Source organism: Tachypleus tridentatus, chromosome 7, assembly GCF_004210375.1.
Source record: "Tachypleus tridentatus isolate NWPU-2018 chromosome 7, ASM421037v1, whole genome shotgun sequence".
Taxonomy (NCBI): domain Eukaryota; kingdom Metazoa; phylum Arthropoda; class Merostomata; order Xiphosura; family Limulidae; genus Tachypleus; species Tachypleus tridentatus.
The window spans coordinates 141268649-141285764 of record NC_134831.1 but is presented as its reverse complement, the minus strand read 5'-3'; the positions used below and the strand labels follow the sequence as shown (position 1 = coordinate 141285764).

Sequence of the window (17116 nt, the reverse complement as noted above, 5' to 3'; positions counted from 1 at the left end):
AAAAGAATCTAACAAATAATGTATTTTCAACCATTCGTGGTTAATGACAAAAGACGTTCCATACAACAAGTCAAATGAATAATTAACTTATATTATTTTATATTACACCAAATATTTCACTAGAATGTTGTTTCAGACTACAGGTTTGTTGGTCTTAGTCACTTGTGTCTGACGTAAGACTTGGGTGTTATTGTTGGTTTGTTTGTCGTTTATTATTATTGTTTTCATCCTTCCGATATTAACAAAAAAATAAATCTTTGTACACTGCGCTGTTGACCTTTTAAATTTCTACACCGTAATGAGTTTACTTAATAATGTTTATCATTATCATTGTTAATTGTTTCGCTCTATTTTTGGAGCACAGCCACATTAGGCTATCTGCTGTGCCACTCGCTGAGAATCGAACTTCAGACTCTAGCATTGTAATGCGTAATGATAACGCTGTCTCATCGGGGAACTATCGTTGTTAAAATAGAATATTTCAACAATTGTTAAAACGGTTCTTTGTTTTCATTTTTATGTTTTCTTGGAATCAATGAATCGAATTTCTACATTATCAAAGTTTGTAGATAAGTCAAGCTTCAAAACATCCAAAAAAAAAGAAACCATTTCTGAATAATGAACAGATAAAAACAACTATAGTAATTATAAAACAAATTATTAGTAATGTGAATGGTGGGAAATCTATGCACACGTGGTATCGGTAAGTCACTAATGTTAATTGTCTTAATTTTGACTTAAGTCACAAAAGTATTTCGAAAACTGTTTTATTCCTACTCGTTCTGAATAAGGCATGTCTGTTAATATTTTGTGTCACATAATTTGCTTGTAAATTGGAAAACTGTTTTATACTGTTTCCCAAAGAAGATATTTCTTTGGTTGTGGTGAAGTACCCTATTTTAATACATATACTGTAATCTCTTTCCCGCCAGTACAGGACACAAGTGATAGATAGATCATTCTCAACATTCCAGAGAATAAAAAGAAGAAAGGTTTTGTTATTTTAACTAATGGTAGAATTATTATGTTGATTTGAATGTTTAAATCATTACTTCTTAACTTCCAGAAAAACATTAAGTATGACACACAGAAAGACGTCTTTCGTCATATATCTCAAAGCGATACTAAATTTAAATCTGGTTTCCGCTTTCTCCACTAGGATGTGATACTACCAAAGCGGCACACGTCTTATCTACTAGAAAACGAAGAGGGTATTAACCTCTGTATGCGTGTGTTCTATTTTATGGGTTTTATAATATGACAGAAAATTCAACAGAAAAATAAATTAGACAGATTATATTAATTGATTGGAGAAGGAAAACACTGAAGGCAGAGTGACGTGGAGGACAACTGTGATCTCTCTTGAATAACTGTTTACTTAAATAATGCCATCTTGACATATGATGTCGTTAGTTTAATCCTGTGTAGGTACAGCTGACTTGAGATAAGTGAGAATGACGAATATCGTGCTGGTTGTGTATGAGTCTTACTGCAATCGAATAATATGAAAAACATGATTTAAGCAACTGCTCAATAACACTGGCTGTTTGAATCCCAATAAACACAGTTAACAGTCTGCCGATTGCTCAATCGCAAGTTTGAGGCCTTATAATACTAAATTTCGACGTTTGATCCCTGCGATTAGCAAAGCATAGATAGCCCTTTGTTTTTAATTAATAAACAGAATTACACTACCATAATAGTATGGATTTCTCTCAACCCAACTAAATAATTACCAAGGAATATACGATATAGGTTTTATTTGGTTTCTCGGTTTTGTCAACTGGAGACTTTCTCATAAATCGGTCACCACATTGTTTATCAAGTCTCCACTGTCACTAGATATAAAACCCCACTGGCACAACGGTATGCCCGAAAATTCATACCGCTATAAACCGACTTTCGATAACCGTGGTGTGCTGACCACAGATAGCCCAACGTATTTAGGCTTAATTCCAACTATAAAAATCTTAAAAATTCATATAATGGATGTTACATATTTTGTATTTTTATATAGGCTAAGTAACTATAAGAATTATACAGATGTCCATAGTTTTGAATAATATTAAAATGTTTATAAGTAAATTAATAAGACAGTCGTCACTTCCTATTGTTTATAGCAGGCTTTGTGATTTATTTTGTCAACTTTTGTTACAGGATAAATCCTCTCATAACTAATTTAAGCATTTCATATAATTTATCTCTGTATTAAGTATCAGATCGTATACTGGGAGAAACATACAAACAATAATCTTCAGGTCTTATTGATTAAACACTATTGTGAATGCACTAACTGCCACAGCCAAATGTTCTTTCAGAGTCTGTAATTCAAAGGAAAGAAACAACTCTGTTGACGAATACTTTCATAAAGGTTATATTATTTCCATCAATCGAATGTACTAAGTTTCCGTTTCATTTTTTTCAATTAACCATGGTTCAATTCAACAAAAAATTACATCATCTGAAAGTAAAATAAACAACGATGGAACATAAGATTCCTTTGCTTACGTATATTGCTTAAAAAAAACTCTTTGAGGAAGTATATTTTATAAAATATATAATTAAATAATGTTTTTAAGAAACGAGAATGCCTTGCTATCTATTGGCGTATTAGTTTTATTTTGTTTGTTTTTTTCCACAATTAACCCTTAAAGCTACACGTGGTTTGTTTGTTTGTTTGAATTTCTTCCAAAGCTACACGAGGGCTATTTGTGCCAGTCTTCCCTAATTTAACAGTGAAAGACTAACGAGAATTCAGCTACTCACCACCCACCGCCAACACTTAGGTTACTCTTTTACCAACGAATAGTGGGATTGACTGTCAAAGTATAACGTTCCTATGTCAGGGAAAACATGTTTGACGTGACGGGAATTCGAACCTTCGACCCTCTGTCTATGAGTCGAGCTACGCATAGCATTCCTTAATTTTGAACTGAGAGGCTAGAGGGAAGGCAGGTAACGACGCTCACCGCCAGTTCTTGAGCTGCTCTTATATGACTGTAAAAGTAAGGCCTGACCATTACACTTATAGCGCATACACAGAGCTTCAAAGTGTGAAGGACGGTTTTGTAGAAAAAAAACTCTGTTATAAGATATATAAGATAAGAAATAATCAATCAACTCTAACAACTACTCTCTAAATTAATTAATTGGTGATGCTGGTTGACTCGCCATGGCTAGGTAGTTAGAGAGCTTGCTTTGTAAGTTCGATTCCCTCTCACTCAAAATATTTTCGCCCTATCAGCCGCGGGAACGTTAAAATGTGACGGTTAAAGAGTAAATTATTAACTGCTTTTCCTCTGGTCTTACATTGTTAAATTAAGGACTGATAGCGCAGATAGCCTATATGAAGTTTTGCGTGAAATTCAAATTCGTGATACTGCACACCTTCAACTGCCTTTTGATGCTTTTGTTAATTAAAATAAACTAGAAACCATTTACATATTAGCTATCTGTATAAACTTCCTCAATCAGATCAAGTATCTATTCCAATTTACATTGAGAATTTTCATCATGACAGAATAAAGAAAGAGATAAGAATGGAAAACAAAAGGGTGATTATTTCTATAGAATCACGACACGTAACAACCCCAGTAACATAACAACTTGTATCCATGAATTTAAAAAACTAGAAACCGAGTTTCGATACCCGTGGTGACAGGGTACATACAGTTCATTGTGTAGCTTTACACTTCACTACAAATAATCCCAAGCAGTCAATCTTCATCAGCAAGTTTCAAAAACGTAAACAAACTGAAACAAACGGAATCATTGTTTTGATTACTTTTATACCAGCTAAACGGTAATACGTACACTGCAACGACAACAGAAACCAACAATCAGAGTAATGCGTAACCTAACCAGTGGCGCAGCATGGCCAGGTGGGTAAAGGCGTTCGACTCGTAATCTGAGAGTCGCGGGTTCAAATCCCCGTCGCATCAAACATGCTTGCCCTTTCAGCCGTGGGGGCGTTATAACGTGACTGTCAATCCCACTATTCGTTGGTAAAAGAGTAGTCCAAGAGTTGGTATTGGATGGTGATGACTAGCTGCCTTCTCTCTTGTCTTACACTGCTAAATTTGGGATGGCTAGCGCAGATAGCCCTCGAATAGCTTTGCGCCAAATTCAGAACAAACCAAACCAAAAAAAAAAAACTTAACTAGCGTCAGGTCTTCTATGGAAGTTAATTGTTTTAAAATAAACATATCGATTCCACATCTCCACTCTAGTTTGTTACACATATTTATGGAATCCTTCAGTAGTATGATGTCCATTTTAAATGGCTATTTTTGTGTCTCAGACATCACAGTTTCTGTTGTTCTATGTTTCATAAAATTACAAAGTAAATGTCAAAGTTCTTCGTCATCAGACATAGAAAGAAATGACTCTTGAACTTTAATTTTTTTTAAATAAAAACTCGAGTTTAGAATAGCAGTTGAATAATAGTATTCATTTCACAATGAGTATGGAAAACATATATAGTTTACAGCATCTTGGTATTTCGAGCACCACAGCCAATACAGCAGTTTGATAAATATTGATCCTCGTAAGGTTTCACTTACTGGGTAAAAACACCGTAATACGCATGATCAATATGGTGGCTTTACAGGGAAACATTGTAATTTACAGTATACACACAGTTCAAAAGTGTTAAGATTGTTTGGACAAATTTTATATACCAATTCAAAAATATCTTATCGGTACGACGATCTGATGGTCGTATATATCATTATCTCCATCGAGTAAATCATGTTGTTATTAGTATATGATGCTTTGAAAAGTTTCCATTAAAACCGAATACAAGGAACGCACTCTGTATCCAATCTTTAAACACAACGCATATGTATACACATAGTTCTTTCTGTTTTAAACTTGGAACTTCGTGTGTTTAACCCTTCACGAGATAGTAATTATTCGTGTTTGTGCACAAGAAAACTATTTACACATCACGCTATGCTGCTTTTACTGAAACGAAACTCGGCTAAGCGTTGCAAAGAATACCAGTTTGGAAAGGTCACATGTATTGTTCGCGTGGAACGTTTAATGATGCAGAAAATAGATGTTATTGGAAGTGTGTTCTGCAACTTGGAATTTTTCCTCAAGTTTCTTACATGAAAAATGCCCACTGGTGCGTGCCTAACACAAGGCATGCCTGATAATTACGTTAATGGATGCTATACATTATAACTTTATGAAATTTTACTAACTCGGTTTCTCGTACTTAGAGCATATCAATAGATTGATCAATACTTTGTATGAGCATTATGTCATAAATACACCACCCAATACTAGTTTATCTACATTAAAAAGTGTCGTATCGTTAAGATAAAACAAGAACTATACTTTCATTTCAAATGTCGGTTTCAAAATATTCGAAACACTTAATAGCATTATTTCTTTATCTAATGTTATAGTGATTAAGAAAGTAAAAAATGAAACAATTAAGAAAAATATTTTTATTTATTTGTTGTTAAACAAAAAATGCAAAACGGGTTGTCTGTCAATGGGCTGTAAGAATCAAAGATAGGATATATTGTTAGTTATGTTTGTCAGAGTAATATGGGAAATTTTTTTTTTAATTTATGTAGAAGCATAATTATTAATTATTAATGATTTTTGAGGCTTTAGTTCGATAAATGTTTGTGAAGAGTTGCAATGTTTATTCTATAATGTTCCTCTTCCCCCAGAGGTTCAACGGTATGTAGCTTTAAGACGCTAAAAATAGTAGGCAGGATACAGACACTCAATTTGCAGCTTTACACTTAATAACAACCAAACTTATATAGTAGATGTTGTTGATTTTTAGCTCAAAGCTACACGGTGTATTATTTGGTTTATTATTACGAGCAATTATATATATCCTACAACGGTTCTTCGTAGCTCAGCGTTATGACTAAGGGGCGTATAACGTTAAATATCGAGTTGAAATTAATAGCCGTAATAAGAAAAGCAAAGATAACTCATTGTTCAACTTTGCGTTTAACAACAAACAAGTAAACTGTGCCCATAATCCCTTAATATATGTAAAAAGTAAATAAATTTTATTTATACGCAGATATGAGAAAATGGAACTTGTACAACGTTTTTAAATACGTTCTATCCGATTCGTGTTTCTTAAGAAAGCACTTCTCATGGCAACGTTTGTTATTTACTTATAAATGTAACTGGGTGATTGATGTGGATACGAGTTACTTTAATAAACACATCGGATTCTATTTTCTGGCATCGTTGATGAAAGCCTAGCGTTTCGAATTGATTATTTGTGCTATCGAAGGCAGATATCAACGAGATTTGCACCAAAATTAACATTAAAACAAAGAGAAAAAGAGAAAATAACATTTCCAGAACAATAACTTTTTATATGGGTATTAATTGATCCTTGAGAAATACATTCAGTAACATATCGAAAAAAAAGGGATTAACACTAATTTCACACCAGATTAGACGAATTACGTAACTGAGGTCTTGAACAAAATGAGAATGATCACTTACTTAACAGTCTATTCAAGGAAATTCCGCCATTTTAATAATATCACAAGAAGGAATTCTCAATAGCCACAGCTATAAATAGATCTCAAATCAGTCAATAAATAAAGCTATGTACTAAAAGTTTCTACCTGAAAACAAGTGAGAATTCTCAATAGCCGAGTTGGAAGTAAATCTCAAATCGGTCAAAAGATAGAGCTATGAGCTAAACGTTTGTTTGTAGTTAAGTACAAAGCTACTCCAACAGCTATCTGTTCTCCTCCGACCACGTGTATTGAAACCCAGGTTCTAGCGTTGTACGTTCACAGAAATACCGCTGAGCCACTGAAAGTCCTAATATTTTGTAATTAAAAAACAACAACTCAAATCCACACTATGAACTATTATGCCGTGGCTAAAAATAAAATAATATTTTTTTCATTAAACCAGGGTAGTTTTAAAATAAAGAACCTAATATAGTCATTCTTAATTACAGATCAGTGGGCGATAATAGCCCTTTGTCAACTTCGTATGAAGCACTTATCTAAGTAACGTTTTCAGAGCAGATTGTATTTTGCTTTGATGTGTCTAGCCTTTGTTATACCCATTGTCTTCTTGAAACATTTAACATTTCCAATTTCATTACTCTCACAAAGATTCAACGAGGTAAGAAAATAAATCACTTAAACACGAGCCAAATACCATTCATTGTACAATGTTAATTAAGACAAGACGTGCCCTCTGTTAAACATTTGTCTTGCTAAAAACATTCAAAGGAGATTTGTCTCTGACATTTTTGAACAAAATAATGTAAACTAATTTCTCTCCTCTGATGAAATAAATTCTGTACAATGTGAAATACCAATAAATTCAAATGATGGCTTCCACCTGTAAAAAGTTGAGACACTCGTTTAATTTTTCAACTTTTACTCGTAAGAGCATCAATAATAAAAATATTTTGTTTATCAGACAGTAAATAATCATGAATATTTTCAGATAAACGTTCAACAAAATAAATATTGGTAACGTTTTGCATTATTTTTGTGAACAACGGTTGAAAGTCACCAAAAAACCATACGATGTTTTGATACAATGTGACTCACTTAATATAGATCATGTTTGAATTCGGTAGGAAATCATCCCCAAAACTCTGATTATACACTATTTTCGGTCCATAGATCATGATGGGGAGTTCGTTTCTGGGGATACAGAAAAATAAATAAATAAAAATGAGCATCTAAACAGAATGGTGTTAAAGTTTAGAAGGATATCTTGTTTGGTATGTATACTGGACGATAAAATACTTTACTTCTTTGTTGTAACTGGTCTCTGTCCTGAAATTATTATTAATCACAGCCTTAGAAGGCTGAAAAGGACGATATATATCGGATATCATATATTTCATTGATGAAGAGTTTGATTTTTTATTGTTGATAAAACTAAGGGTAAACTCTCTGATTTTACAACATATATTTCTGTCGTAGCGTAAGTAACTCTATTTTTGTTTTGGGCCCATGATGTTATGTAGTGTCCATTCAGCTCGTCTGTAAACTCTCCAAGATTATCTCCTAGAAGCGAATTATTAAGTACATCTGAAATGTAGACGATACTGTCTGTATCATAATACAGAATAGACGAACCTAACATCTCTAATGTATCATATAATTTCAAGTGAGCATGTATTGTGGTAAACAATGCCAGAAAAATGTTGGTTTGATCATTTGAGCTCTCTAGAGCATATATCACTGTTTATGTTTCTGATGAAAAACTATATTTTCTTCATTAATTAAAGTAACATCTGTTATAACTTTGGTGTCATCATTTATCGACAAATAATATTTTTTTAACAGATGTTAAGTAGGTCATTGGGATCTGTCCTCAGATATACACGTCCCAGAAAGAGTTAAGACAAAATCTTAGAAACTTATTTTCTGCCTGGATTAAATTATGTTTTCAGGAGATAGTTGCGCTCCTTTTCCAGTATTGTGTTCAAAATATTCCTGTTTTGATTCTGATGTAACACAGTGAAAAAAAACAATCCTTAACTTTCCTGTTTTCTTTTTTAAAATATGTTTATACAATTTTAAAACAGTTGTGTATAAAGTTCAGTACAATGGTAAATTCATAAATTTGTATTATCATTGCTTCTGTCACCTTTTCTGTAACTCATGTGCTAAAAAAAACTAATCATTGATTACATGGTGGTGATATTCTTAATTCGACACATTTTACATAGAAGGGTAATCAACTTCACATTACCCCTCATAGGTAATACTGGATGATAAGGTTTCCTAGTGACTAAGACTTTAGATTTAATATATCCAAAATAGTCGTTTAAAGTCGAAATATTGTCATTATAATTATTAGATTTCCAACAGGGTATTCACAATATTCGTTATTAGATTTCCAACAAGGTATTCACAATATTCGTTATTAGATTTCCAACAGGGTATTCACAATATTCGTTATTAAATTTCCAACAGGGTATTCACAATATTCGTTATTAGATTTCCAACAGGGTATTCACAATATTCGTTATTAGATTTCCAACAGAGTATTCACAATATTCGTTATTAGATTTCCAACAGGGTATTCACAATATTCGTTATTAGATTTCCAACAGGGTATTCACAATATTCGTTATTAGATTTCCAACAGGGTATTCACAATATTCGTTATTAGATTTCCAACAGGGTATTCACAATATTCGTTAGCTCATGGATACAAAGATGTGAAATATACATATTTGATTTTTTTCTCCTTCTACGTTACACAGATGTCTTGTAGCATTAACTCTTTCTCAATAAAAGGAGTCCTGTACATCCAGGTGGGGAAATATTATGTAGTCCCAAATGAGATTCATAAAATCAATGTCATTAGTTCTTATTTTCTTGGATTCATGCTCCCATATTGTTACGACTTTAAATCGTAGACCTTCGAGTTGATTTGTCTTTTAATAGTACGGCTTCTTATAAAGCACGTGTCTATTTGAAACCACATTTTTGCATCAGAGTCATAACACTTATCACAACCATGATAACAGCATCCATAAAACTCATAGATGGTGTTCTGTTTCACACAGAAACCATCTACTTAATAATTCAGGATCTGTTTCTCACTTACATTAAGTGCATTTTGACTCTTTATCTTTATTGAAAAAAATATTTCAGTATAAAGTGACCATCAAAACCTTTCATATTATGTGATATATCTGTATAATTCTTGCATTCTTTCGAAGATAAGAATTTACTTAATTCGTCACATGAATTATGTCCTTTAAAACTGTTTCTTTATCTTTAAAATCATACATAACACAATAGTTTGCCTCATGAATTCCTGTTTCCTGATCCATCTTAAAGTAAAAAAAATAAATATTTATTTGACGGATCTTTGTCCTCGAGAAAACATAAATATTTTTAAACACAAATGTATTCACCACAGTTATGTTATTCATGATTACGTTTCTTTCTGTTAATAATGATAGAACAACTATTGTACAGATAAAATTTATCCTATGAAAATTTTATTTGTCTAGTATCCTTTGATTTACGTCCATTGTAAGATGCTTCATATTCACAAATTCTGTTATAATCAGAACAGACAACAGACGGACCTTTCAGACATTCATTACTATAATAAACGTTACAGTACTCTGAACAACAATTTTTATTTTTTAAATTCTCAAATGCTTTAACGCATTCTAAATAGTAATATTTTATCCCGAGGAAATCTTTCATTGACGTTATAACATTAAAATGGTAATTGTGATATCACATAGATTTTTTCTGAGCGTGAAATACCTTTATGTATTACCGATTAGAGTTTTCTGATGAGACGACATCTACTTAAACATTTAAATGACGTTCAAATATATTAATATCTTCTATGGCACACAGTTCTTCTGGAACATTAGCCAATCAATGCAATTGTTTCGCCATGTGTGTCACTAGTGGTTGTTGCTTATTTCTAATATAATTATAATTTGGATCTTTTCTGACGGATGATGAGGCTAATACTATTTGCACAACATATGTTGCGTTGTTATTAATTATAAGAATAACTCATGTTTTTTTAATTCAGTCAAGACTGGTGTTTGATAATTTCCATCTGACGTTACCTACTGGTAATTCTGATGTTGTAATTTTATTTTAAATGAGTCATCTAGTGGTATATCTTTTTCCACTCTGATTTTTTCTTTCGACTGTAGATAAAATAATTTCAGAAGTGACAACATTTTTATTTTGTAAGCATGTGCTTTTAGATCTATTCATATCATTTAAATAATAACATACTCTTACTTTATCTGAGGTTCAATTCCCCTTAGTGTACTCAGCAGATAGCCCAACGTGGCTTTGCTATAAGAAAAGAGACAGGCACACACGTATACTCTTACTTTATCTTTGCCTGGCATGGCCAGGTGGTTAAGGCACTCGACTCCTAATCTGAGAGTCGCAAGTTCGAATCCCCGTCACACCAAACATGTTCGCCCTTTCAGCAGTAAAGTCGTTATAATTTTATGGTCAATCCCACGATTCGTTGGTAAAAGAGTAGACCAAGAGTTGGGGGTGGATGGTGATGAGTAGTTGCTTTCCCTTTAGTCTTACACTGCTAACTTAGGGACGGTTAGCGCAGTTAGCCCTCGACGACAACTTTTAGAACTATAACTCGTCATCTTTTCTGATATCACACCATCTATCCCCTCTCCTGAAGCAGTTAATCAGCGTGAGGCCCTTACTAGCTAAACCTATGGTAAATTTTGTTGCATAGAAGCATAGCAATTCATTATAAAGAAAAACAATCTTTAATCAACAAATTATTTACACGTACTACTTGTGTAACTAACGTGTAAATGAAACTATTATATAATTTCTGTCATCTTAAGGAAAATTTAATCAAAATGTGCACATGGAGAGCAAAAAAAAAACGAAGTAAATAAATGTGAGGTCTTTATTTATAACGGTTGGTTTCAATATATTATATTAATTTCTGTGGCTACTGAAAGAAAAGGGTGGTCCACTAATACAAGAACTACAAGAAGTTTATTAATACATTTCCAAGTCAGAACTGTTTCACTGAGTTATAGATTACTTACGTTAGGAGTCCCTCCCCTTATAGAACTTACTTTATGCTAACTTTTACAAGTCTTTGCACTATCTTGTAAAATGAGTATCAGACACACCGGTAAGCTATTGTGTAGAAATACAGATAAGTATTACGAAACAATTGCTGTGTTATGTAACGTTTGTCTAATTTACGTCCTTTATGCGTGCAATTTAAAAGAATGTCACTAGTTACACTCATAACAATTAACTGCATATAAATAAATATACAATCTTCACTTGTTATGAGAAGATGAAATTTTGCAGATGGGCTTACAATGGTTGCCAGAATTTCATCCATGTAAAGTCCAATATATGTAATATCATCTTTATTGTTGCATATATCAGTACTTCGATCACAGAAAATGTCTCCCTACACTGACACAGTTGCAGCTGGTGTAGTACTCTCCAAACTATCTCAGCTTACGACAAAGGCCGTCACAAGCTAATATAGAACCTCAAAAGCGTTACACAGGATATACAATAACTGAATGTGTTCTATTTGTAGTGACTCGCTATTAAGGTGGACAGAAACATTCTACGAATGATAATTTTTCATACTTATGTGTTGTGCCTTACTGTTGACGCTCTCATATGGTGTGTGAAAACATCTCAGAGGAACTGTTGCTGGAACAGTTTCACCTTTACATATTAATGTATTACTTTCAAAATATAGGCCAATAGCTTGTATATCCTTAAATTAGTTTCTCCAGTATATCTAAACAGAAGTTGATGTTTCATATTTAACTTTTTCGGAAATCACACATGTGGGAGAAGAATCAAGATATGACTGATAAAACTCACAATGTTTCACCTGTAAAACTATTTTGTGAAGATAAACTACACTGTTGACAATTAATCTTCTGGTTGACTGTTATCCAACCATTCCAACAGTGCACACCGGCATAATTTAGATAAACGTTCAGTAAGTCATTATATCCAAGCAGAGATGTAGCAATTGCACTCGTTGCCCACAGGACAGAAATACCATATGACAAACTTTACAAAATAGACGTTTTTGGCTGGTGTTGGGTAACACACGTAACAAACAAAAATTAAATAAAGATCTTGCTAATGATCTAGTTGTAAGTATAGGTGAGAATATTACCTTCAGAATAGAACAGTAAGATACACATTAGCATGAAGTTGCTTCAGTTTAGTTACTCAGAAACTACTGCTTAAGAGAGATAATTGCATATGTATATATATATATATATAATCAAACATTAAAGTTAAAATGGGTATCAGATTTTAAACAATTGGATATGAAAAGCTGAAGAAAGGTGTTCATGGTAAATAAATCCAATTTCACATTATTTAAATTATTAGTTTCAGGTACACATAATTTTGATAAATATTAGAACTTTGTTAGGTACTTCTTTTAACTCAAATATGTAACCAACAAATCCTTAATATTATTAACAATGAATGTAAGCCGAAAAAGACCAAAAATATTTAAAATTGTTTGATTTAAATTTCGCGCAAAGCTACAGTGTAAGACTAGAGGGAATGCAGCTAGTCATCACTGCCCACCGCCAACTCTTGGGCTACTCTTTTACCAATCAATAGTGGGATTGACCGTAACATTATAACGCTCCCACGGCTGAAAGAGCGAGCATGTTTGGTATAACAGGAATTCCAACCCGCGACCCTCGGATTACCAGTCGAGTGCCTTAACCATTTGGCCATGCGGGATCTATTTGAACACTACGTTAGTCTATTCTAATAATACTCAGTTTTACTATAATACGTTATTGAACAAAATGCTTACTGAAGTGTTACAAACTTTTCATAATGGTCCAATGCTAGGTCGTAAAATAATATAATCTATTTATTGATCGTATTAACTGCTACTAAAAGTTTAGTCTCGGCTAAACTAAAGCAAAAACACGTATAAAAGATACAGCATTAATTTATTTCTTTATCCTATATAGGTCGTGCTTAATAAAGGCTTAATTAATGCTAAATCTAAGATAAATGGACTTATACATTTCGTTATTTGTGATTAAAATTATTTTATATTATTCACGAGATTCTGTATTTAAACATGTTGCAACAAACATTTATTTAACCACGAAAGTTCTAGGGGTCTTCTCTAGTACACTCATGTTTTTTTTATTTGTAAGTATATTTTGTATCTTATAAAGTACACACATGAACTGTAAAATAGAATAGAGACCTGTTCTCACACATTAGGATGCCAAAAAAAAACAGTTCCAGTAAGTGTAAGAAGCCCACTTAACCTTTCAAGATAAATTACAATTTTCCATTTAAAACTAGTTTAACAGCAAACTCTTAAATTGGTCGTCATTCATGTAGGATGTGAGGTACCTCAGAAACAGCTTGTGTCTGAATGTTTAACGTAAAATCCAAAATTATTTAACCCTAAAGTAATACACAGTTTGTTGTTGAAATGAGGATTGTAATGTAGCAATTTCTTCAACATCCTCAATTTTTTTTGTTCTGATTTAGTTATAATTTTTTTGTTAATACTGTCTTCAAGTAAAAATGGCCCGGTATGGCCAGGGGCGTTAAGGCGTTCGACTCGTAATCTGAAGGTCGCGGATTCTAATCCCCGTCACACCAAACATGCACGCCATTTTAGGCGTGCGGGCGTTATAATGTGACGGTCAATCCCATTATTCGTTAGTAAAAGAGTAGCCCAAGAGTTGGCGGTGAGTAGTGATGGCTAGCTACCTTCCTTCTACTCTTACACTGTTAAATTATGGACGGCTAGTCAGATAGCCCTCGTGTAGCTTTGCGCGAAATTAAAAAAAAACAAAAATAAAGTAAAAAGATTGCCTGAAGAAGTATGACGTCTTAACACACGTAATTTACCGCACCACAAAATACATTTTAACTTCTATGCAGTTAAAGTGAAAAAACAAATTGTTGTTTGTTTACCTAACACAACTATAAAATACTTATTTACTGTATTTTCAATTAAAATTATGATGAAAAATATGTCGTATAACTCACCAAGAGTGATTCCTAAATTGAAAGTAATAACCCAAAATAACATCAACAATGTGTCATTCAAAAATCCATGATTTAATTTATTCTCTTCAGTTTTGAAATAGTGTGTAATTATATTTACGGAGCGTTAACTCTCTCCACCAAAAATACATGGTGCGGGAAAAACGAAACTATGGGTTACTGAAAGTTTGTTTGTTTGTTTGTTTTGGAATTTCGCACAAAGCTACTCGAGGGCTATCTGTGCTAGCCGTCCCTAATTTTGCAGTGTAAGATTAGAGGGAAGGCAGCTAGTCATCACCACCCACCGCCTACTCTTGGGCTACTCTTTTACCAACGAATAGTGGGATTGACCATCACATTATACACCCCCACGGCTGGGAGGGCGAGCATGTTTAGCGCGACGCGGGCGCGAACCCGCGACCCTCGGATTACGAATCGCACGCCTTACGCGCTTGGTGATGCCAGGCCCGGGTTACTTAAAGAAGTGGAGTAATTCAGATACACTTCCAGCATTCTACAACGATGGACCTTCCTAATGGCCAAAGAGCAACTCACTATTCGATGATGGGTCATCACACAAAGGACATAAAGAAGATCTGTAAATAACTTGAAAAATAATAAAAAATATACACAAACATGTTTATGTGAAAGATGAGTCTCAGAAATAGACGTACTCTATTTGACGTCATATCATACTAATGGCCAATAGAAACTAATCAGGCTAAGTTAGGAAAAAGTGAAATCCTCTAAAACTCCCATAAATGAAGGTCATACATTTTTCTGGACTGTGATTGGTCATTCTTTATTAACATGGTTTCACTTCACCAGGGCTTTAAACATTAAATCTGAAATGTCTTACGTTAATTTAAAAGTATTACATCATTTATTTTCGAAATTTGTACAGTAAAACATTTTTTGTTGAAAATATTTTGTTAAAAATCTAGCAAAAAGTAATTAGCAATGTCATGCTATTAGTCTAACACATGCGCAGTGTTTTAAAAACAGCGCTCATATTCACCAACAGTTTACAGAAAACTCTCACACTGTTCTCGTGAAATGCGATTTTTTTTTTTTTTTAGTTAGGCTGTACGCAAATAAAATTGAGATATTAACATTAGATCAGTAATATCTTAAGCGACTTTCTTAAGGAAAGCGTTGTTTTAAGCTACTGAAAATATCTGCTGAACGTTTTTTACATAGTTCATTGAAACGAAATTCTGGCTGTACGTGTAAAATTTGTGTTGCGTGTCTATTTGAAAAATTACAGTTTCATAATTTATTTAAAACGATGTTAATGAGTGGAAATACGAGAATTAAACATTGCTGTACAAGTGGAAATTTATTTGAATACAGAATTAAGAAAATTTATTCAGCAATTTTTAACTTTTATTTCAAATAAGATTATATTTCCGTAAGTGTGGTTTATTTTTGACGAAAAAAGAAAGGTACGGCCTATTCTATTTTTGGAGAAATGTCACTGAATAAGACCGGTTTATGAAAAACCCATCTATCGGCACTAGCATTAGTTGAAAGAACAGTATATTTCTTGTAAATTATTCAGATAATGGGTTTTGTGGTCTTTGTAAGGCACTCGCTTTGCATAATCATACATGAAATGATTTGGAGAAATGTCTCAAGAAAATCAATATATATTTTAAGTGTACAAAAAAGTACCATAATATCACAAAGACGACCATGCGAAAGGTAAAGTAGATGGTCTGAAGCTAGATGACAAGAACATTCAATATATTACTGTTCAGTATTACAGTTTATCTCGTACGAGCATCCGATTTATTATGCTACGTATCACGTTTTTAAATAGCCTGAAACTGAGTTAAATTTGAATTTGGATTTACAAGTTAATTAAATATTGATACGTATCAAATTTATAATATTTGTCAATGAGATTGATACACACCATCGGCCCGGCATGGCCAAGCGATTTAAGGCGTGCGACTCGTAATCCGAGGGTCGCGGGTTCGCATCCTCGTCGCGCCAAACATGCTCGCCCTTTCAGCCGTGGGGGCATTATAATGTAACGGTCAATCCCACTATTCGTTGGTAAAAGAGTAGTTCAAGAGTTGATGGTGGGTGGCGATGACTAGCTGCCTTACCTCTACTCTTACACTACTAAATTAGGGACGGCTAGCACAGATAGCCCTCGAGTAGCTTTGTGCGAAATTCAAAAACAAATAGACGCACAGTTTTTCGTAAAGCACAAACATATATACAAACAATAATACTATTTATAATAACGGTTGTTACAAATTGTTATTACAAGTAATGATTTAGATATAAATTTTCCACAAGCTTACAAACAATTTAGAGTCTTATATCTGATCCGGAATTTCCTTAATATCCTATCAACGAATCACAATGAGTGAATTAATTTTAGAGTAGTTATAGAACAAGCTAGCTAACTCCTCGTTGATCACACGTGAATTTTTTGCAGTTGAAGTTACATAATTATGTCATAAAAATACTAATTTCCAAGTTAATTTACTGAAGTTAAACGGTTTGTAATGTTCAAAATCTATAAATACTCCTAGTCAAATATCTGTAGTTCCGCAAATAAA

General features: G+C 33.2%; 1 protein-coding gene across 1 annotated transcript in view; it reads left to right on the top strand.

Annotated features, from left to right (window-relative positions):
- Positions 1 to 606: 606 nt before the first annotated feature.
- Positions 607 to 17116, top strand: part of LOC143256758 (uncharacterized) — a 41307-nt gene continuing 24797 nt past the window's right edge. The window contains exon 1 of the mRNA XM_076514410.1: positions 607 to 703. Coding sequence (XP_076370525.1) covers positions 687 to 703 — 17 coding nt within the window. The 5' untranslated portion in view covers positions 607 to 686. The remainder of the gene's footprint in view (positions 704 to 17116) is intronic.